This window comes from Pygoscelis adeliae, unplaced genomic scaffold (genome assembly GCF_000699105.1).
Source record: "Pygoscelis adeliae isolate BGI_AS28 unplaced genomic scaffold, ASM69910v1 Scaffold148, whole genome shotgun sequence".
NCBI lineage: Eukaryota > Metazoa > Chordata > Aves > Sphenisciformes > Spheniscidae > Pygoscelis > Pygoscelis adeliae.
In genome coordinates this window covers 1,265,722-1,287,887 of record NW_008825258.1, presented here as the reverse complement: position 1 = coordinate 1,287,887, position 22,166 = coordinate 1,265,722, and the positions used below count along the sequence as shown (strand labels likewise).

General features: G+C 42.2%; 1 protein-coding gene across 1 annotated transcript in view; it reads right to left on the bottom strand.

The window, feature by feature from the left end:
• Positions 1 to 2,518: 2,518 nt before the first annotated feature.
• PTPRG (protein tyrosine phosphatase, receptor type, G) overlaps positions 2,519 to 22,166 on the bottom strand; it is a gene marked incomplete at its 5' end in the record, with an annotated part of 319,745 nt that continues 300,097 nt past the window's right edge. Inside the window, 14 exons of the mRNA XM_009329498.1 lie at positions 2,519 to 3,493; positions 4,219 to 4,354; positions 7,478 to 7,620; positions 8,352 to 8,498; positions 10,842 to 10,970; positions 11,399 to 11,475; positions 12,754 to 12,847; positions 14,689 to 14,835; positions 15,177 to 15,312; positions 16,287 to 16,459; positions 16,864 to 16,998; positions 17,232 to 17,366; positions 17,594 to 17,676; positions 19,369 to 19,465. Coding sequence (XP_009327773.1) covers positions 3,347 to 3,493; positions 4,219 to 4,354; positions 7,478 to 7,620; positions 8,352 to 8,498; positions 10,842 to 10,970; positions 11,399 to 11,475; positions 12,754 to 12,847; positions 14,689 to 14,835; positions 15,177 to 15,312; positions 16,287 to 16,459; positions 16,864 to 16,998; positions 17,232 to 17,366; positions 17,594 to 17,676; positions 19,369 to 19,465 — 1,779 coding nt within the window. The remainder of the gene's footprint in view (positions 3,494 to 4,218; positions 4,355 to 7,477; positions 7,621 to 8,351; positions 8,499 to 10,841; positions 10,971 to 11,398; positions 11,476 to 12,753; positions 12,848 to 14,688; positions 14,836 to 15,176; positions 15,313 to 16,286; positions 16,460 to 16,863; positions 16,999 to 17,231; positions 17,367 to 17,593; positions 17,677 to 19,368; positions 19,466 to 22,166) is intronic.

The window sequence follows — 22,166 nt, the reverse complement described above, 5'->3', positions numbered from 1 at the left end:
CGTGTAAGGGAGCAGAACTGCAGCTGCTTACAGCAGGATAGATTTGGCTCTTACGCGCTCTTAATCCTGACCTTCACAAGCAATTCCTAGCTTCATCCACCCCAAGCCTAATGCATCATTACCATCTATTGCCTATCTGACCGTCAGCACAGCACTTAACACGCAGCTTGAGCCCCCTGAAGAAAAAAAATCCATGGAGAACTCGGAGAACATCAGTGTAAATTATTTCCCCATGGATTAAACCCCAAGCAAGTATTTCAGGTGCGGGAAAATGCCAGTGCAAATGCGTGGATTTCCAAAGCATCTACCAAAGTTCAACCCCTCAGCCTTCTTTCACTGATTTTTAAAACTTGTGAGAAGGTAAGGGATTAAACCAAGGATATTCAGGCAGTGTGTCATGAACCACAGTTATCTTCCATCATGCCAGTGAAATGAACGTAATCAGCTGAAAGTACTCAACAAATCCAACCCTCTTGATGCCTGCAGCAATTTTTGTGTCACTTAGCTCTTGTCAGGGTTTGAATTCTTAACTTCTCCCTACACCTCCCCAGGAACTTAAATACTTCAGATTGAACTGATCCAACTCATCAGAGTCCCTTTATGCTACCAGCCGGAATTGCCTGAGGCCAGGATCACTGCTGGGGGCTCCCCAGCCGCTAACGTGGGTGCACACTGGCCAGCAGACCACCCAGCAAACCTTCCAGCCCTTGGCAGGCAGCGGTACTTGAAAATTTACTTAATTCTTGTTACTGGGCTGTAGCGACTGGAGAGCCAGTCTTAACTCCTACCAGACATTGACTGACTCCCTCCTCGGTGCTGGGTTGTCGCAGGGCAAAGGGGATGCAAACTACAAAGCGATCTTTTGAAATACTTTGCACATTTTTTTATTTGGACTAGCTGGTGCTGGACATGGGACTTCCTTACTGCAACCATGGATATATTATGCTGTTCAGCATTAGCAGTTATTTGGATCACTTGTACGGCGGGATTCAACAAACTGAGAAGTAAAAGGTAACTATGTAAAAGGTTGCTGATGAATTCTTAAATACTTTGGTGTTGAATTAATCAAGCGTATCCATGCTAGGAAATCTTTCCCTTATTAAAAATAAAAGGCCAGATGTTAGCGCATACCAGTTTGCATAGCTCCTCTGCTCAGTGGGGCCGTATCAGCTTGTACCTCGTGAGGTTCTGAACAAAAATACCTACTCTCAATACAATTTTAAGCAGTTCGCTCTCAGCTTCCTTGCGTGTGAAAATGCACAGAACCTTCCTCTAAGCTTCCTCCCTGCCCTCCCCTCCAACCAAAGTGGATTTTGCCTTGCCAAATGTCTATATTCCAGCAGGATTAGACTGGCAGAAATTAATAGGTTTACATTTAAATGAAAAACATGGTGTAACATTTTGACAAGTCCTGAAAAATTACAATGCGTGTTTTGGGCAGTTGAAATTTAAAAGTAAAGAAACTAATGCCATATATAAGGGATAGTGCCTTTAACTGTATACCAAACGTCAGGATGGCTGAAATGACATATTTCCGTTTCAAGGCAGAGTCAATAACCCCTCCCTACTCAGCCGAGCTATGAAGGACACGATTAGCTTTAATTTTCAGGAGAATTAAGTATGTGCTTACTGCTTTTGTTAAATAGAGATGGACCTTGTTGCATTGCGACCAAATACAAAGGAAAAGGGAGCCAGTGAGGATGTATACTTAAATGCTCCAAACAATAATTCGATTATTTATATAATCCGGGGCGAACCATTTTTTATTGGTGTGGGAGGGAAAACACAATAAGCTAGGTTTGTGCTAAAGAATTAGTCTGGCAAAAAAAAGAGGGAGAATGTAACTTTATAGGTAGTTTTTTTATTAGTTTGCTTCACCAGTAAATATGGATCAGTACTTTATGTTTTAGCACTAAAGTATGAAAATTACACACCTGTAAAAATGGCATCTAACAGTTATGAAATTAAGAAACGCCTGTCATCATGTAACATACCACTAGGTGTGAGGTCATATTCAAGAAATAGTAAGGAAATTAATGTGTTTAAAATATTGAATAGCTTAGTAATGTAAAATATTGCTACCTTCAATATATCTGAAAACAGGACTGATTTTGGATTGTAGTAGATTTCTCACTGTATTGGCTCTGATGAGAATAAAACCAAAGTACTTTCCTATCATAGGGCTGGTTAAAAACTAAAATCGACATTTTTCTGAATACATGGGGAAACTTCGCAATTGTAAATTCAAAACCTATCACTGTGTCCCACATATGAATTGCATCTAATTTAGAATTATATTGTATGTAATTTATATATTCCATGTGAAGCAAGTCTTGGGCCTGTAAGTGTACAAAACAGCGATTTGAAACAATACAGAAATAATTGTTTCAGCTCCACAAGGCTATTACACCTTCACTGTAGCTCATAATCACCTGCCACGTTTTGTTAAGAAAAGGATGAACACTGCTCATCCACTCCACTGGAATGCAGATACCGATAACAAAAAAGATTTCTCACTGTATTGGCTCTGATGAGAATAAAACCAAAGTACTTTCCTATCATAGGGCTGGTTAAAAACTAAAATCGACATTTTTCTGAATACATGGGGAAACTTCGCAATTGTAAATTCAAAACCTATCACTGTGTCCCACATATGAATTGCATCTAATTTAGAATTATATTGTATGTAATTTATATATTCCATGTGAAGCAAGTCTTGGGCCTGTAAGTGTACAAAACAGCGATTTGAAACAATACAGAAATAATTGTTTCAGCTCCACAAGGCTATTACACCTTCACTGTAGCTCATAATCACCTGCCACGTTTTGTTAAGAAAGGATGAACACTGCTCATCCACTCCACTGGAATGCAGAATACCGATACCAAAACTGTGACGTGATCATTAAAATAATAAATATGGTATGAAGGGGTACAGTATCTGTTGTAGAAAGACTCCACCTGGCCTAGCATTCAAGATTTAAGATTTGAGGATCACTGTAGTTAGCAAAACTTCACTGCATTTAAACAAAACGGAAAAAGCGTATGTTTGTTGTCATGGAATGTCACATCAGGGCTTGTCTTGTATTAGGATATTATAGGCAGTAACACTGATCATATAGTGCAAACTAGATAAAATTGCGTTTCACTGTGTGAAATAAACAGAGGTGCAAATGCTCAGTAGGATACCATTAAGACATAAAATGGCAAAAAATAAATATCAAAACTTTTATCAGTGTAAAAAAGTAATTGGGTTATTGTATAACCTAGAGTCTGGCAAAAAAGGCCTCAAAAAAGTTCACTCAGTCTTCAGAAGTTCTACAAATTAAGTGCCTTTTCAGGTTTCCAATTAGACAAGAGACTCCATGCTTTCTGCGGGATCAGATTCGTCACTGGCCATCACAGCACCATTTTTGTCCAGTGTCATGGGACCGTTTCCATTTTCCTTAGTGCTGACTAAGCTTAGCATTGCCTTATAAAGAAACTGGTACTGCTCCTGGAAAAGAAAAGATAAGTTATTTCAACCCTTTCCGTGTACATAACTGAGTGGCACTTAAATTTGGCGTTTCCAGGGAAGGTCGCGGATATTCATTACTAGAAGCATACATATAGCAAAGAAAAGACTTAGAGAGCAATTACCTCTGTTAATCTAGTTTAACCTTGTCAACCCAAAATCCCAGTTTTGGGTAGATTATATTATTCCTGATATATTATTAAACACTACAGGAGGGCAGGACAACACCTGACCCCATGGCTGTTCCCTTGTACCGGCAGAGCCACGCACACCAAGACAAGGGTGCTGCTTTCGCTGCGCACTGAGCGAAGAGCCCCTCTTGTTGATGCTTTATCTCCCTGCAGCTCTACCTGCCCGCTGCTGCGTCCCTTCAGATCACAACGTGCCGGGTTTAAATAGCACAGCTTAACTTACACGGCTGGCAGGGGCACGATGACAAGCTGAAAGGCCCTTCTCTGCTAGGGCTGCCTGTACAGTGACCCCCTAACTGTATGAGAAATAAGCTTAACTGCAAACCAGAGACTTACAGTGTGGGTTTGAGGTTTATAAAAAATTACTACTATACAGAAAAAGCACAAATGCCAATTCTGCTTGGTAGCAGATGCAGTAGGGCTTGATAACATACAGAGTGTGTGTTTTAGTTCATGCTTTTGGTCTCAGATGAAAACCTTGTAAACTACCCATTTATATTCCATTTAAAGACTTACAATGTCTGTAAATACTCCAGGCCGCATAAGATTTATCATCTTTGCCACCTGGAAAACATCAACAGCATTTTCGTTCTCCAGCTGCTGGGACAGAGTGGTAAGGGCACATAGCGTTCCCGCTGACACAGCTCCATACCTGAAAAAGCACACCAAAATGATAAGATACTCAGAAACATACCCGGGCACCGACACAGAGCCATGAAAATGTTGATATAGTCTTATTTGATTACTGTAGTTCATCTTTGTATCTATTAAATGCTTGTTTTATACTGGCTAATTTTTAGTCATTTTAATTTATAGAAGAAATTTGATGGTACACTAGTCATCCTAAGCTATCTGCGGTATTCAATACAAAGAACTGTATCAGAAGAAAAACGTGAGCCATTTAAAAGTACTCAGCCTGGAGAGTGTAACACTGAAATCAGTTCTCACATGCCATGTGCACTGAAAGCACCTGCATTATAGCTGAGCGTATTTTAAATTCATTAGTGGGAGCTCAAGCAAAACATAAACGATTAGAAAGAAATGAGACTTTGCCTCTTCCTCCACATCTGACAATTATAGAAAACTAACACGGGTATGAGGTGCTCACAAGTAAACGGGGCACGTCTCAAAGTCTTCCTTAGGTCTGACTCATCGGCAAAAGGCAACATCCCCGAGCTGGGCACCCCAGAGACATTACGGATTCTGAAGAGTTGAGCTGTGCTGTCATTTAATAAGAACCCAAGCAACAGTTATTCGTCAGGAGCATGAATCAATGCGTCCTTGAGATACTGGCCAGGTAGAAATCTTATGCTGCTAAATCTGTGGGTGTACTTGAAGCATGCGTGCAGTTGCAGGGCACGGGATAGAGGCTCCTAAGCGACAGGAGCTCATAACTGCTTCTGAGGAGCCTCAACTGCCCTCTGCTCTTCCAGTACACGGGAGACTGCAATTCTGTCCTGGCTCTGCTATGGGTTTGCTCTGTGACTTCGAGAAAGTCTGTGTCTAAGTGTCCCCACCTGTAAAAGGGGACATTGGTGCTGATTTGCTCTGTAACCATTTGGAGAGCTGTACATGGAAACTTAAATAATCGGCAAGTGCTGCAATGCCATCTGGTATGGTAAGATTACCACTAGGATTTTTACAACATTCCTGTGGAAATCAAGACATATGCTGACTTAATTTTGTATGATTTTTGCAAACTCAATTTGCCTAGAAATGGGAAACAGAAATCAGATCACAACAGATCTGCTATATTGGATGAAAAGTCTACAGAAGAAGCAGCAGAGCTTCTGCAGAACTATATAGATGGCTGTGACTGATCACCTACAGGGACAGTGGACAAAGTGGCCAATGCTTGTGCCTGATGGGACACAACTAAATGCCTCTGAGGGTCTAATGGCCTCATTTTTACTTGGGCTGATAACCTCCAGCTCCCAACAATCTGAAGGCTTTTCTCTCAGAAAATTTGCAGCAAATCTTTATCTAGTTGCCTACATATGGGCAGTTATATTTAAAAAACTTGACAACTGTCTCGAGTTGGAATTTCTGAACTTCTTTGAAATGTTATCAAGTTCATCCCACCATGTACTTCCTAAATACCACATGCATTTAGTATCTGCAAATTCATATATTTGGAATTAATCTGCAGTTGTAATTATTAGTGGATTATGTGATATAGTTGTTGCATGTAGTAAGGGGAAATTTTCATTTTCAGCTACATTTGCTTAGGCTCCAATGAAAAGCAGAATCCACATTATGTATTAGGCATGAAAATAAAATCATTGAATATGACAAATAAACCAAAAAAGCAATTTACAGAAAGAATGACTCAGCACTGTTAGGAATGCAATTTTGATTTTTTTTTTTTTTTTGGTCTAGCGTGAAATGCCCAAATCAATAATGGTTCTAATTTTGTAAAACATAATCTTAAATACTGCAAGAGTAGCAAAACCTCACTTCAGACTACCCAAAGCATGAATATTAAAACTAGCCCGGAATTAATCAGTGCTGGCAAAAGGCAACAGACCTTACACTGTGCATTAGCAAGGCAGGAGACGGTGGGAGAAAAACTACTTGCTGCAGCCCAAGGCACCATTTGCAGGAGTCAGTTGGGAAAAACCTGTTGCAGCAGCAGCACTCCGATGTGAAGTGAAAGCTCTTGCAGCAACGGCAGATACCAGCATGCAATCGCACACCAGCACAAAGGCTGATCTGACCACTGAAATACCAGAGTATGGCAAGAACGTTTTTGCACAAAAGGTGAAGATTTCCAAGACTTTGGCACTAAGTCTGTTTTGTAGCAATGACAAAAGGTCTAATGGACTCGAGTGCGGGGGGGTTGCAGGTATAGCAGTCATTTATGCTGGCTTGGTGTTCGCTTAAGGGCAACTCAAGCAGTGTCAGAAATTGGGCTTCCTTGTGATTTTAACGGCAGAATGACTCTGGGAAGTGCTCTGCCCACCAGGAAACAGTCCTTCCAAAGAAATCCTGATAGACCCAGGCTCCAGCTTCACTACAATGGTATTTTGCAGCTCCATAATGTGTGCAAAGTAGTAACAAGCAATGCAATATTTAGCACCCTTTATAATTGGGCATTCAAGCATAGCTGGCAAGACAATGCTCACCACTGCACTACAAAAGAGACAAGTGTTGGGGCATGCTGGCCCTGTGTTAGCGGGCTCCCTCCCTCCCACTTGGCACCATATGGGCCCCTTGGAGTGTTTTTGGGGAAGCAGAAGGAGGAAAAATAAATCTGCTTTCAGAAAACCTGGGCCCTTTGTCACAAGATACTTCTGCTGCTCATCCCAAGACACAGCTGAGCCGAGCTTGTTCTGTCTTACACGGCGTATTAAACCTGAGCTGTTAGACAGGAGCTCAGGGCTGTTTTGAAACTGGTTTCCATAAGCCCATGTTGGGCTGCTCAGAGCCTTATCTAAACCAGGGCTCTGCTGGGTTCTGAAACAGGTTGTAAGATTTGTTTGGGATAATTCCAGGTGCAGAAGAACCCAAAATGATTACAAAGCAAACATAGCTTCACTTTCTAAGTCCACCTAAGACTACAACCAACATAAAAATGACACTAAGCAAACTGTATTTGGCCTCAGATGCCAACTGAAACCTCATCCCCAGAAGTTTAAATATTCTGATCCTGTTCCCTAGACCACTAAACCCCATCTACTCCATGCAAGAATGGACATCAATCCTAACAAGTGTCCTGTAGCCGAGTAACTCCTCCTACAACCTGCACATAAATGGGAGAAAAGAGATGACATACTCATCATGAACTATGGTGGGGCCATCCCTTGTTAAGGCCTCTTCCTTGATTACATTGATAAGTTCAAAGGTACTGCTTATGGGAGCATCTGGGTTTGGCCATTTAGGACACTGAAAGTGGCGGACTTCCAGAACGTAGTCATCCTGCAATGAAAAACCAGCCTGGGCATTAGCTACTTCAGTTTCACATTTATCCACTCCAGGCAGAAAGAGGGAAGAGCCTCACTACAAACCGAAGAGATACCTTCTTCTTCCAAAGAGTTATAGAGAATGAGGAAGACAGACGCACAGCTCCAGCATCTCTGTAACAGTGAATGCGCTAAAATAACGCAACTTTAACAAAACGTTTAACTGATAGGTTTTGTATTTGAGTTCAGGGCTTATACCCATATAAACCTTCTCTCAGAGCCCTTACAGCTCAAAAGTCAAACAAGAGAAGAGCAACCAAGGAATTCAAATTTAAAAGGGCTTGCAAACTAATGTTTTGCAGCAAAATCTTAAGACCCCCCCAAACAATTAAACTATAAATGCTGAATTTTATAAGCAGAAATAGGACAATAAATCTTGGTGCACTTTACAAAGTATAATTCAATCTACTTGTATGATTTCAAAATGAAAAACTAATGTCTTCACTTTCAAATAAGACAAACAATACTACAGTCTCACTAGCTAGAGGAATCTACCTGGAAGTAAAAGATGTGAGAGGGAGAAGGAGCCAGTGAGAATACCCTTCCCCTGTGAGCAACGTGCATGCACGTGGATTTACAAGTAAATCCTTTTCAAAACTGTTTCTGAACATTTCATCTTCCATATTTAAATGACATCAATAACATTTTGGGGAAAAGCCAAGACCCACATCTGGAGTTTTATTTTACCTGGGTAGCTTCAAGGATAAAATCGTGGATGATAATTTGCTCTTCGTTAGAGAGGCACAGTCTGTCTTTGCTGATAAGGGTCACAGTAAAGGCCTCACAGTTCATGGATTCCTCGCGACTTGGCCAGTACACAAACTCATCTTCTGCCTGGAGGAATGAAACAACACACTACTGCAGCCTTTCAGATACCTTGTGTGTGACTGAAAAATCCACTGGATTAAAAAATTGGTTTGATACATAGAGATGATCAGGAGCTGACCTTTAAAAACCATTTCTGTCTAAAACAGATTTACTATTACAGTAGGCAGTAAGCCTGCCAGATCCTTCCTTTGTGTGTCCAAACAGGTAACGTCTGCTTTTTAATTGGTTTCATAGGGAAATGGTTATCTTAGCTCACTCATACTTAACCTTTGTATTGTATCCCAGGCTTTATTACCTCCTGCCTACACAGTTTTGCATGAAAGTCAGGTATCTGTTTAGAAAAAAAACTCACTGACCTTTAAAAATTAATTGCTTATTATTTTTAATTTGTATTTATTGTGGTCTAATCCAAAACTCAAGGGTATCAGTAGAAGGTCTGTGGATCAGGTCTAGGTAGAAGACTGATGGATACTTATGTAGGGGTTGAATTTTTAGGAGCGAGAGGAGGAGTGAGGAGAAAGGAAGAAACCCAAATATTCTTAGCCTTGAAAAAAACACTGGCTTAACTTAATGCAAATTCTCTAGCAAAATGCCTCTACTGAAGGGATGCTATAAAATCTCAGTGAGACTGTGAATGGTGGAAGAAGCTCAGTGCTGAAGTAGCCTAACTGACAGGGTGTAGATAAAATACTGTCAAAGCTATTCTTTAAAAAATAACTGTGCATTCCTAATTCACTGCAGAGAAAAGAAATTAGGCTCTGTCATCACATAGATGCAAAGCTTGTTTCTCCTCCTGGCTTCAGGGATCTACTGTCCCTGCAGCTTAAGCACAGAAGCTACCCCGTCAGCATGCACGGCACTGCACGCCCGCGTCTCTGAACAACCCGTGTTTTACTCATGAGAAAACATGAGCTACGAGCCCACTTCATCCCGCTGCGGCCATGAGCACGTCTCTTAAGACCAGGCTTATTTCTGTGGGCCTGGAGCCTTGATGCACATGATGTGCAAGATACTGGTGACATTTGGGCCTTAAATGATTATTCTGAAACTGGGACTTAGGGTCCTAAGTCCTCCGAGTGCTTTGAAAATTCTGCCCTCAGTGTGCAGAGACGCCAGCAAGCAGCATAATATCGCTGAACGCCAGGGAAGTGACCTGTCTGGCCAAGTGACAGGTCCTTGTGCAGCAGTAGTGTGCATTATCATCTCGTCCTTTGGCATTACACCTTCAGCACCTTGACACGGTCTCAGTCCCGTGCCACCCATCCTTGCCAGCTAACAACCCACACCAAACACTGAGCCAGTGCACGGATGCTGCTGCCCTGCTGGCCAACCTCCACCCTGGGCACGGCGAAGGTGAAAGCTGGGGCCAGGCGTCCTTGCAAAGGGTGCGGCCAAGTCCAGCGTTCCTCCTTTACTCTTTAATCACTATTGTTCTGCAGAGCTGTTTCATATACTTGTAAAGCCAAGATCAGCCTCTTCATTTCCACCTGACACACTTTCATTAGTGCTTTCTGATTCGATCGGATTTCTCTGAACGCTCTTCGCCTTGCAGTGCTGCAATCCCTTTCATCGCGCTGCACACAGGAAGCGTATCGACTGCTGCCTCTTTAGTAGCCCCTCATGACTGCTATTTTCTTGCTGTAATGAAGGTGGTTTCTCTCCCACTATCAGCTACAATCGTCTATTCACCTCAGTGATGCGTGCATGAAAAAACGAACCATTTAGTTCTTAATCCTTTTCAATGCGTCCTCTTGAGACGTGCTAGTAAATCTGGAAGTAGTGATTAGCACTTCACCTGTATCTCCTTTTCTCTCTGTCTCATTATTTCCACTTAAATTAACATACATGTTTGCTTTTTACTTTCATCAAAACCAGCATTTGTAACCTTCCATAGCGGTAGTCTTGCATGGCCTGAGCCTTAAGCCCCCCGGGCAAACAAGCAACCATCCTACTGTCCCTGCTTCGTATTTCTGCTCCTCTCAAAGTCCTTACCCATGGCCCTGGCCATCCAGTAACCTCAGTGCTTTGCATCCCACCAGCCAGGCAGCCCTCAGGAGCTTCGCAGAGATCGTCATCCCTGGCGTGCTGCCTGTGAGCACTGTGGCCCATCCAGCTCAGGATGTCTTTCTCAGGGGTGAGGGCAGAAGGGGAGAGCAAAAAACCATGCCCCACACCTCGGAACCTGTCTTTTTGTAACAAGCGTATGGCGAAGTTTGAGAAGGTGGCTCAAAAATTGGCTTTGCTTTCAACCGGAAAATAGCCATAGCATGCAACTAAGTGACCCTACGCTGGTGCCCAGCTGGGCTAAGTGACTGCGGTACTGCACAGGGAGGGACACGTTTAACTCACCAGGCTCTGGTTGTCCGGCAGCATGACGATGATCTGTGCATTGTGATCCCAGATCATTCGCCAGAAATCTTTAGTCGTATGTGGCAGCGGATGTTGGGTTATGATGAACTCGTTACTCCTGTAGTAGCCCTTTTGCAACAAAACAAACCACACAGTTACTTACTGTCTTCAGTACTTTTAAAGCATTAATTTCATCTTTGGGGACACATAATAACCCTATTTCATTTTATTCCACAATATTTTCACACAGACTATAATTTTATAACTCCATTTCCATTCTGCAGCATCGCTGTTGTTTTCATTTAGTCTAAATCCCAGAATTTATTTGACTGTATCTCATGGAAATACACATTCCATCTAAATGCATCTTGTATTTAATTTTTTTAGGCAGCAATCTTTAATAAAACACAGTTAATAGCTTTACATTATGGGGAAGGTGTTAAAATCTCGTCTGTTAATACACAGCCATTACATACAGAATTAAGACAATTACAGGCATCTGGTATTTAGCACCTTAGAATTGATTTTACTTTGTAATTAGGTGTTGGCTTCCTCACCATGATATAAGAGGCATTAATGTAATCTGTTCCCTTCATTCCAGGCAGCGGTGCCAAGCCCACTCTAGCACGCTCAGCTATAAGATTAAAAAAAACAGAGAGGAAAAAAAAAAAAGATCAAAGTCTGGTCATGGCACAATGCAGGAAGTAAGAATTTCTCAGACGTTAACAAACCAAACACTGTGCAGCTCCCATCTCCCGCAGGAGCAGGCCAGCACTTTAACTGTGTTAAAGCATTGCCTGCTAACACAGGATATAAAAGAGAATGTTGCACAATATTCCCACAAGGACAAAGTAATTTCAGGAATCAAATTTTACTATAGCAAAGATTTTCACAGCAGGCTGAATTACCAAATAACAGTATATGCAGTGATAACAGGGGATTTCAGGTAATTCTTGACTGTAGTGTTCCATTTGTCTCCAGCAGCACACAAACCCAGCTGATTTATTTTGTTTTCCCTACCACTCCGTAGCACTACCATCACTCACTCCTCCCAGCTGGAGGGTGAGAGAACCTCCAGAGACAAAACCCTTCCCTAGCGGGTAGCCACACAGAAGCGTGTGTGTTCTTCAGCAGATCAACGCTTCTCCGTGGTTGAGGGCTGGGTTCAACAACATCCTCAAACCAACTGACAGGCCCCAAGCACCAAACTGAAATCACTGCAGCTATGTGGCACAAAGTGCAAAGTCATATAGACTATTTCTGCCCCGTTCACATTTGTTTTTAAGATATATCCTGATGGCTTCCCTCTTTATTAACAAACTTCATGATGGACTGTATCCGTGCCATTATTACTTTGTGCTAGCTTGGCTATCATCTGTCCTGTATGTCCTGTACTGTGGGTAATGTGACGGGAATGACGTTGTGCCCATGCTTGGCCTGGTGCAAATTCATACTGCTTGGCAACCATGCACAGATTCCATATTAACGGCTGTGAAACTGTCTCCTCGGCCACTAAATACCCTCCAATCTGGGGAAGGCTCACATGCAGACATTGAGTGTGGTAGCTGAATTACAAACAACTTGTGCCAATCACACTGGGAGATCTCACCTGAGCTGGGAGCAGTATCAAAGTAATTCTCTCAGTATTCCACAGATTTATCCCCTACCTAATTATTCAAATTCTTAAACCCTTCAAATTAACATTTCACTTGGACAGTATATCTGGCTGACACTGTAACTATTTTCTTTTGTTCAGTTTCATCAGGGTAATTCTGAAAGACAAGACAGCTTGGTCTGAACAAAAGATTACATTTCTCCTTCCTAGTGGCTATGCCTTTTCATGCATAACACTGGGAGAATTCAGTACAAAAAGTTATGCTAGGCAGTAATCAAACCGAAGATGTGATCTTACACGGCACAACTGATGAGTTCCTGTTCTTCTCTTTGTTGCAGTCTTTCTGAGCACTGAAGCATTCCACGTATTTTGCATTACACTGTGTAACCAGCTGAAAGAGAATAAAGTAGTGAGTCAGTCCTCACAGTGCTCTAAATGAAGAGAGGAGGTTTCTTTGCCAACTCCTGCGAAGATGCATCAGTAGAAGAATAAACTGCATTGTTAAACTTGTTTGAAGTACTCAAGATGCCTATGGAAATCATACTTTTCATACAACATGTTTAATGGATAAAAAGATCTCTGCAGCTCTCAGCTTCAAAACATCCTGAAAATGAAGTTCCATCAAAATGTATTTTCACAGAACACTACGTTTAGTTATCTTTGAGAATATATTTCAAAGACTTGCAGATACGTTCAGTCAGAAGCAGGTCTCAAGGAAGAAAAGCTAGCAAAACAAAACAACAACAAAACTCTTATTTTTTTCTTCTAAAATAAAAGCCAGATCATTCCTGCAGAATGTCTTTTTCTTCCAGGCCTTCGGGGAACCCACCATGCCGGCATCTGAGATCCGAGGCCGTGGGTTACATTCTCTGCTCTGCCAAGTTCATTCCGAGCTGCTTATGAGGCACAAAGAAAAGTCAGGGAGGCAGATTTGTAGTTGAATGTTCCCCCAGTGTATGGGGAAACTCTACCAGAGCAAAGAGGGTAAAGGTGGCTTTTTCATCTCCTGCACTAGCAACTCATTACTCAACGAAATTTTACTCTAAGATGGTTGAATGTAAGCTACTGTACCAGGGCATGAGCACAAGTTATTTTCTGCCGGCTCTGTGGTAGCAGCAGAAACGAGAGGAAGATTTAATAATTGCTGCTGGTCATGTCCCAGTTTCAAATGCACTCTAAACAAGATAGCACTCAACTCATCTATGTACTGGCATAAGCCCCATTAGAAGTTATGGGGTTTCTAAATACCTGTGCAACGTTGGCAGAGAAAGTAATTTCTGAAAATGGCACTTAAGTTTTTGAAATTTTGCCACGAGTCATCAGAAAACATCTTTATACATATAATTTAGTATTGTTTGTAAAAGTGCAACACTTTTTTTTAATAAGAAATCTTTTTCTCCTGCTACATTTTCTGTGTGTGTGTGCGCACTTGCGCTTGTTTCTTTAATTTAGTAATTAAACATCTGGAATGTCTTGACTGATGGAGAAGTACTGAGATTTCTGCAAGTGAATTCAGAGAAAAGCCTGTTAATTTTTTGAATAGCTTGGCAGCTGGTATAATTTAACAGTTTCAGTTCCTTAGGTAGTTATTAACTGCTTAGCTGTGAAAACAGATGTCACGTATAATCTTCTTATGATACATAGTCTCAGGAAATGTTTTTAAATGCATTCAAATAAAACGCAATCAGAAAATCTTAGGTTTCAAATAGGAGATCTGGGCAAAAAAATTTACTTTGTCCAGGATGAAAGCAACTATGACATAGCAGGGAAAAGCAGCAAGCATAGTTATTAGCAATGAGAAAGGCATATTGTGTTTCCTGGTCTTAAAACATTTTTAATTCTTTATCCAGTGCTGAAATAGTAGGTGGTGCTAAGAACCTCATTTTGTGTCTTTCTCCGTATGTATGCATGAGAGCCACAGTTTGGAGGAAGACTTCCAGCTAAGCTAACCACGACTCAGGAACATCCAAGCCCCCCTGGGAACAGGGAAACCAGCAGCACACTCCAAACCAGCGTCCACGTCCCTCTTCTCGCGTCTGACTTCAAGAGTGTCAGCGTTGATTTCCAGCAGTGTAGCTAAGACTGTTGAGGACCAAACTTCTCAAGATGCTGTGCTGTGCTAATCAAGTGTTCTGGTTTGGTTCCTTATCTATGACAACTGACAGTGAAGACAGGCCATACAAAAGAGAGTAGGGAAATTAAGTCCCTCTGGGTGGCAGTGATAAGCTTTACCTTGAACTGTTTTTCTAGTCGCGTCTTCCCTCCTATGCCAGGTATGAGGATGCTGTTAACATAACTATGCAGCTGGTTTGCAGATACTTCAGTCTCCTTCCCAAGGATGGCTTCCAACAAGGCATCATGAATAAAAATGTACTGCTCCTAGAAAAACAACAGCGTGTCACGTCGGCGCTTGGAATAAACTAAACAGCTGGCTTTAACTGAGGGGTAGAGCACACTAAAGGAAAGGGTGTGCAAAACAAGTCACCCATGCAAATACTGCCAAATCCAGGATGAACTTTTACAAGTGTAGCACGTACAACTGAGTAAGTCAAAAGCAAAATCTGAAGTTTCTGGTCTAGAAAGAGAGAGACATTCCAGTGCAAAAAACACCCGGTGATATATTCAGTTTTTACAGGGATGTAACTGAAAAATCCATTTTCTTTTTGATTACAACATAAAAACGAACATGGCTTTAAATTCAACCCCGCTGCAATCTTTACCTCTGTCTGGACGAGGTAGTTGCGCTGTGTCCTGATATGTTTCAGGAAACCCAGGACGTTAACTGTGCTTTTGTCTTTTATCTGTTGCAGCATACTGTCTATCACAATGTAGGTACCAGTTCTGCCAACACCAGCACTATAGAAGACATAAGAGAAACCCATGTAATACAGCCAGACCAAAGTAAATGTTCACAACAGCAGAACAGAACTAAGCAAATATTCCTGTTCACAGACTTTCATTTCCCTGCTAGCCCCAACCATGAAAGTTTCTAAACAAAATATTTTGGGTTTCTGGGAATTTTAGCAGGTATATATTTCACAATCTGACACTTGGCTGTCCCGTCTCCACTGCTGTTGTTACTAGTGTTGGCTAGAAGAAGCCATCTAGAGATCCACCCTATGCCAAACTGCTGCTATCCTGGACCATCAAGTTGTTCCAGGCTGCGGAGCTGCCCTGGTTGGCTTCAGTCTTGAGGTACAGCTTAAGCTTCACAGTGGAGCTGTAATCCTGCTCTGGAAATGCAAGTGGTACCAGCATTACGGAAAGGCATAAAAGGGGGCTAATCCTGCAGAGGCAGGACTCCTTGAAGGGGAAGAGGGTGGTCCTGGGTCCAACAGAGAGGGTGGAGAGAGGAACTCTTCAGAGCTTCTCAATTTCTGCTCAGGAAGGAGCTCTAACCTCCATCATCCTCTCCTCTTCGCTATGGTGCTGTACAGCCCCCTCACGCACAGTGATGAAGACCGCATCCCTTAACTCGTTTAAGGGAAATCCTCTGTTGCTGGTTGCCAGCAGAAGTAATCCTGCCCTGCCCATGCACTGAATGGGCAGGCTACAAACAAGCTTTGAACAAGGAACTGCACAACCACATCAGTGCAACGCTCAGCAGCTCAGTATCGTGACACAGGGATTGGCTAATGCAGCTGGGAAGCTTTTGCATTGGAGCTGTCTTAAGATGTAGGCAAAGCAAGCTCATGTCTACCCGCACTCCATAGGGCTGGCACACTCCTTCTGTGTTAATAACTTACAGCGTTTGTCTTAGCTGGCATGTAAGAGCACACGCTGTGCACTAGGTATGATTGCCATGAAGTAGTTAATCACACCCATCATACCTGCAGTGCACCAGCACTGGTCCCATGTCCGGGGTTCTGGCTGCGGAGGATCTCCTAACGAAGGTTAGCACAGGCAGAGCGTACTCCGGCACACCCATGTCAGGCCACTGAGTGTAGTGATACTGAATAACTGTTCTCTCGTTCTGCCGCCCTTTGGGGTTTCCTTTCTGACCCTGCGTGCAAAGTGTGCGCAGAGAGAGGAGAAAGATTAGGGAAGAGAAGCATAGAAAGATACTCAATCCTACTGGCTTGCTCAGCTGAAAAAGTGCTGGACTCTAACAGAAGAAATCTTCTGCAGCTCTGCCTCCTGCTAGGTGGAGACAGAGTTCAAGGAAAAATACATGTGGGAACAGGTAATAACAGCAATAGCTGCGACACCAAAGCAGCAGTACTTGAGAAAAAGAAATACAGGCTGAACCTTTCACCAGGTTCCTTGTAATCCTGGCTTTGCTTACTTATTTCCCATCCACCTGCTACTTCAAGTTGCCTATTCAAATGCCGAGTTTTGCTCCTGTGTGCCTTGCATCCTACACAAGCCAGAAGGCATCTGGATGAGAACGGTGAAGGTTTTACTCACCTTTTTCATCTTTGTGTTCCTGACTGTGAAGCGGCGCACAGTGTAGCAGGCATGAATGTTTGTGCTCTTCAGCGTGACGATTATGTTGCCATACTCCTCACTGTTCTCTGACGGCCAGTACTGATCACATTTTCTCTGAACAAAGACATAGTTGGGTGGGTTGGCTGAGGGTTTGAGCTGCTTCTTTATATTTGTGTTTAGAGCTTTTTTAAAAAGTAAAATCGTGGCTAGCTATGTATCCCTCTGTTTTGTTAGTTACGTATTATACATCAATATATATCATCCCAAACCATTTAAAAACAAATTCTGCCCACGTGATTCGGCGAGGTGGTAAGGAGCAACTGTTAACAAACTAGAAAATCTCTTACTCTTCCTTTTTCAACAAGGTTTGTGATCATGACAATGATTCCAGTATTTTGTTCCCAAATCATCCTCCAGAAATCTTCAAAGGTAGACTTTAAAGGTCCCTGGGTAGCAATGTAGGCTTTTGCTTTGTTGTAACCCTTCAAAGAAAACCATAATGCCAAGTGAGATGAAAGCAGTATCGTGGCAGACATATTAATATTTTGAAGGTAACAAAGAAAGGTGCCTTTCTCATTCACAATAACGAGGAACTTGTAGCAAAATTATCAGGAGAAGTTGGAAAACACGACCACTTCACAAGTGGCAATACTTCCTCCTTGTGGAAGGATTTAGAGTTAGAGAAGAAAAAACAATTAAAACAACTTACATCTACATAATTAGCATTAATGTAGTCACTGTGCTTAGAATCTTTTCCTGGTAAAGGCCTTAGCTTCACCCTGCTGTGATCATCTGCAGGATAAAAAACAGAGCAGAGAAGCATTAAGGAAACACAGTGCAGAACTGCAGGTAAACATCCCATTTCCAAGGTATTGGAGTAGCCCTTATTAATACTCAGAAGAAATTGGCCTTGGATTGGAGTCAAGGGGGAGGTGGGAGTACCTGTTCTTGGTCATCTGCTCATGGTAGCAGGTCCTCAGCCTTCACATCCCTTAAAGTATGTGGTTTGTGCTGGGACAGCTTCTCTTTAAAGGACACTGGAGCCTCAGGAGCACGATCTCTAGGATCATCCACATCACACAGTGTAGTGTGATTCAGCCTGTGATTACCCCACAGGGCTGTATAACACCATGCGGAGGCACCGACTCAGCTCTCGCAGGCAGTAAAGCTGCCTTTGCTTGGCTCAGTGTCTGAGCTCATTATCCTCCACTCGGTGCTGGGCTCAGACAGTTCTACTGGCTCTGGAAGCTGAGTGAATGTCCTCACTCCTTCACCACCCTCATCACACCAAGAGGATAGACTTTAGGTCACGCTTTTTAGCTCCTCTTTTTGTTCCACCCAGATGCTTGACTTTGGCTTAAATCAGAAAAAAATGGCAGTCCTTCTCCTGCTCCGAGGCAGCAGCACTGGGCTGGGCGGCGCTTCCAACACATGCAGAGATGAGAAACGTGGGCTAACTTTAAGCATGAAGAATATGGTTTCAGTTGCCTTCCTTGAGCACCAACGGAGAGAGAGAGGTTCCTCCAGGGGCAATCTGGAGGAATGGAGTGTCTGCTCCAATTCTCCTCCAATGGTACTTCTCTCTCTGTGCCTAGAGGGACCAGACATCTGTGTCTAAAATCAGAGTTGGGACAACCGCAATGAATCCCCTTGCCCAAGGCCACAGAGCAAGTCTTTACAGGTCTGGGAATTGGTCCTCAGCTGGCACCTTGATTACTTCTGAGAATCTGTTAGAAACATGCATTTCCTTCCTATGCCATCAAAAACATTCAAGATTTACTGCAATGTTTGTGAACATTGTGAACTTTTTATCAGCGGCTCTCCATCTGTGTTCCTAAACCACAGTGACTGCTGCATCTGCCATTCGTTCCACATCAGAGAACGATATGGAAAAAGTTACCGCATTTCCACCCCAGACCTGCAATAATCTGCATTCTAGAGCAGAGTCCAGATTTGCAGTTCTCAGAGGAATACAGGCAAAGCCTGCACTGTGCTACAAAGATCACTGTTTGTCCAAGTCGTACACACGGCTGAAGCAGTTTGAAATACAGCAGATATACTCTGTAAGATTTAGCACCTTTGGGATTATAAGGGAATCCCAGGGATCATCAATAAAACTCTCTGCTCCACCATGCACTTCCCTTAGGCCAGTTTTCAGACATTAGCGGGCAGAAGAGCTCTGATCATCAATTTATCCCAGTTATTCCTCCACAAAATTTCATACCAAACTGATACTTCTAAAACTACACTTGGACCATCAAACTGCAAAACACTTTAAAAGAAAAGCTGGAGTGAAATCCTGGCCCCAGAGAAGTCAAAACATCCACTGCCTTTAGTAGGGAAATGATCTCCCAGCCACACTTTCACATGTTCATTACTTACTGTGCAATAATGTAACTTGAAGCCACCTGCCTTTTCCAGTCACACACAGACACACCATGAGAGGAGAGCGCCTTTTCGGGTTGATTCATTGTGCTTACTTACAGGCTAGGATGTTGATGTATCTGTTCTTGTGCTTGTTGTCGGGGTGGTTGGAATGCTCTGCAGTGATGTTCATGTCAGCCGTACAGCGCTGCACTTCCTAGGCATAAAAATTATTCAAATGGAAAATGCGTCAGTCCAAAAAATTTAAGCTTTATCTCCTTTTGCAACAGCTTACAGAAACCATGTTAAAAATATCGATATCTTAATTGCTGGATTAAACACAAAGTCCTTCAGTATTGTCCTGTATGACATAGTCTGCTTAAACTGAGCTGCTCCCTGGTGTGTGGTTATGCTCCTCTCCACAGACTTGGTGACATGCACTTTGGGCACCCTGAGGGACGACTGTCCCCTCTGACCAGCAGTCCATCTGTCTTCTGGACTGCATCTCCTGTGATGCCCCACTCTGTCCCCTCTTGGGAAGGGAAGACAGAGTCCCTTGAAGGCAAAAGTGGCCAGTGCAGTGTAAGAAACTAAGCACAAAACCCACTTCAACAGAAGCCTTTGACCGCTGGACAACTTATCTGCTTATAACCTCTCAAAACAGGGTTTCTGACATTTAAGTTTGGCACTGACCTTTTGTTAGTGCTCTGCAGAGAGATGCCTTTTATAAAATATAAATAAAATAGATCTTTGAAGATAACAGCGAGTGCTTTAAATACCACTGCTTGGACACTGATTAACAGCCCGCGATACAGTGAAAAAGCTAAAAGGTTGTATCCACGTATATATACATTTACAAAGCAGAAAGAGGCCAGGCTTGCCAAAGTGTTCATGAAGCTAGAGGTGCAGATTTCTGTCTAGTTGAGGCTGTAGGTTAGATACCTAATTCCCATTTTGTTTTTTTTGTTCTTAACCTACCCCTTACTTACACTGTCCAACAACAGAATACAGGGCTATTGAAGTGGGGCAGCAGAGGGTCTCTTCTCTATTCCCCTTGGCCAGACTGTGCTAGAGAGTTACACACTTCAGAGACTGTCTTTCAAATTGAATCACTAAAACTCACATGCGATACCACCTCCAAGATAAATTTTTTTTTGTATCTATTTAACCACAATCTTCCTGAAAAGAAGAACCCCTTTTTATCACTAGCATAAATATTCTTAGTTTAAAAACATATTTTTGAAAAATATGTCAATGTTTGGAGTTTACAAAGTTGTGGAAGAAACTGTATTTATTCAAACCTTTTGCGAGACCCAGAAATCGCACCGAACAGAACCAATTTCCCCCAAGGATATAATTTGGGAAGTGCCAAATTACTTTGTACTTCAGGCTTTAAAAATAACAGTATAGAACCTGCCTAAGAGGGAAAGTCATTAGGAGCTCATAGCTGCTACACAGATTGCAAGCTAAGTGACAGAGAAAAATTATCACGAGAAATGCTATACAAACAGCAGATGTAACAGAGTTCAGCATTATGCAGACATTTCGCAAAGGACTTGCATAGCAATTTTGATATCTTCCCCAGCATTTACATTTTAAAAGTGCAAAGTATACTAAAACCTTGAACATTTTATAGCTTTTATATCCACATGACACTCCCAAATAACAATTGCTTCTCTCTCTGCCCCCCCTTCTCCATAGGGAGAAACATACTACATTCAAGGAGATGAGCTGAGCAAAGACAAAGAGGAATCAAGCAAAACTCTCAGCTGGCCCTAATAGAATTTTCATAGTTTCATTTCTATCACAGAAATAAAAAAAACACATTAAAGTGTGCGCTTCCCCTAATTCTGCCTGTCAGCTCCAGTAAGCGAGGGACTTCTGATTACACAATGGGCAGGATCAGTTCAGCCTAAGTCATAACTGGAAAAGCAGCATTACTTACACGTTAGGTTGATTTAACGTAATTTCGTTTTACCTTTTTTTGCATTTAGAAATCATATAACATCACTGCTGTACCATTGTAGGTCACTCCTAAAAAATAACCCCCAGCTTCTGAAAAGCCTCACGTCAAACTCTACATCCCTGCATCACTACAAAATTCTTTTTAAAGTTATTAGCATTAAAACATTTATGCCAAATGCTGCAGAATTTAATACAGATGAATCCAGTAAGGTTCTGTGGAGAATAGTCTAAAAAGTTACAGAACTGAATAGGGAATTACCTCCCTGCTAAGGAATTTTCTCTGACAGTTTAAATACTACATAGTAAATGTATCACTTTCTGTTAAATTCTATAGGTTTTTTCCATAAGGGAATTGTTGGTGAGGTTAATCATTTTAATTAACCTTTTTATGTTGATGCTGACTGTGTTCTCAACTGTACATGTTCCCAGCTGGCCAATATAAAGTTAATAGAAGAGGAAGATTAAGCTAAGATGGTGAAAAACACAGCAAGGGAAAAGAAGGTCTGATGCTGTGAGAGCTGATCATCTGAAAATGGCTTTTCTTAACATATAACATTCTAAATGATTTTAAATACTCTGGAAAGCTGCTATAATGGTGGATTCCTATGTCTGCACACTGCAAGAACATAGAAAAAGGAGACTGCCTTTTGTTCAAGAAAAGCTTCCCCCTTGCCAAGGTGCCTCAACTATATTTGTCCTTTTAAAAATCAACGTAGAACAATAAAAGGCCATTTTGTCTTCAGCTCCACCCCCCCTCCGTCCAGGACACAACCAACGCTTTGGAACGTTGAAGTTATCCAACAAGAAGGGCCTGAGGACATCCTCCAGCTCTGTGTGGGCCACTGACAATGTTTGGCTGTGCCGGACGGACAGATCAGGTTGAGAGCAGAGGGCGGTTATTCGTGCTCTCTTACCCTCCTACATTCACCTCTCCAAATTCTAGTAGCAAATTA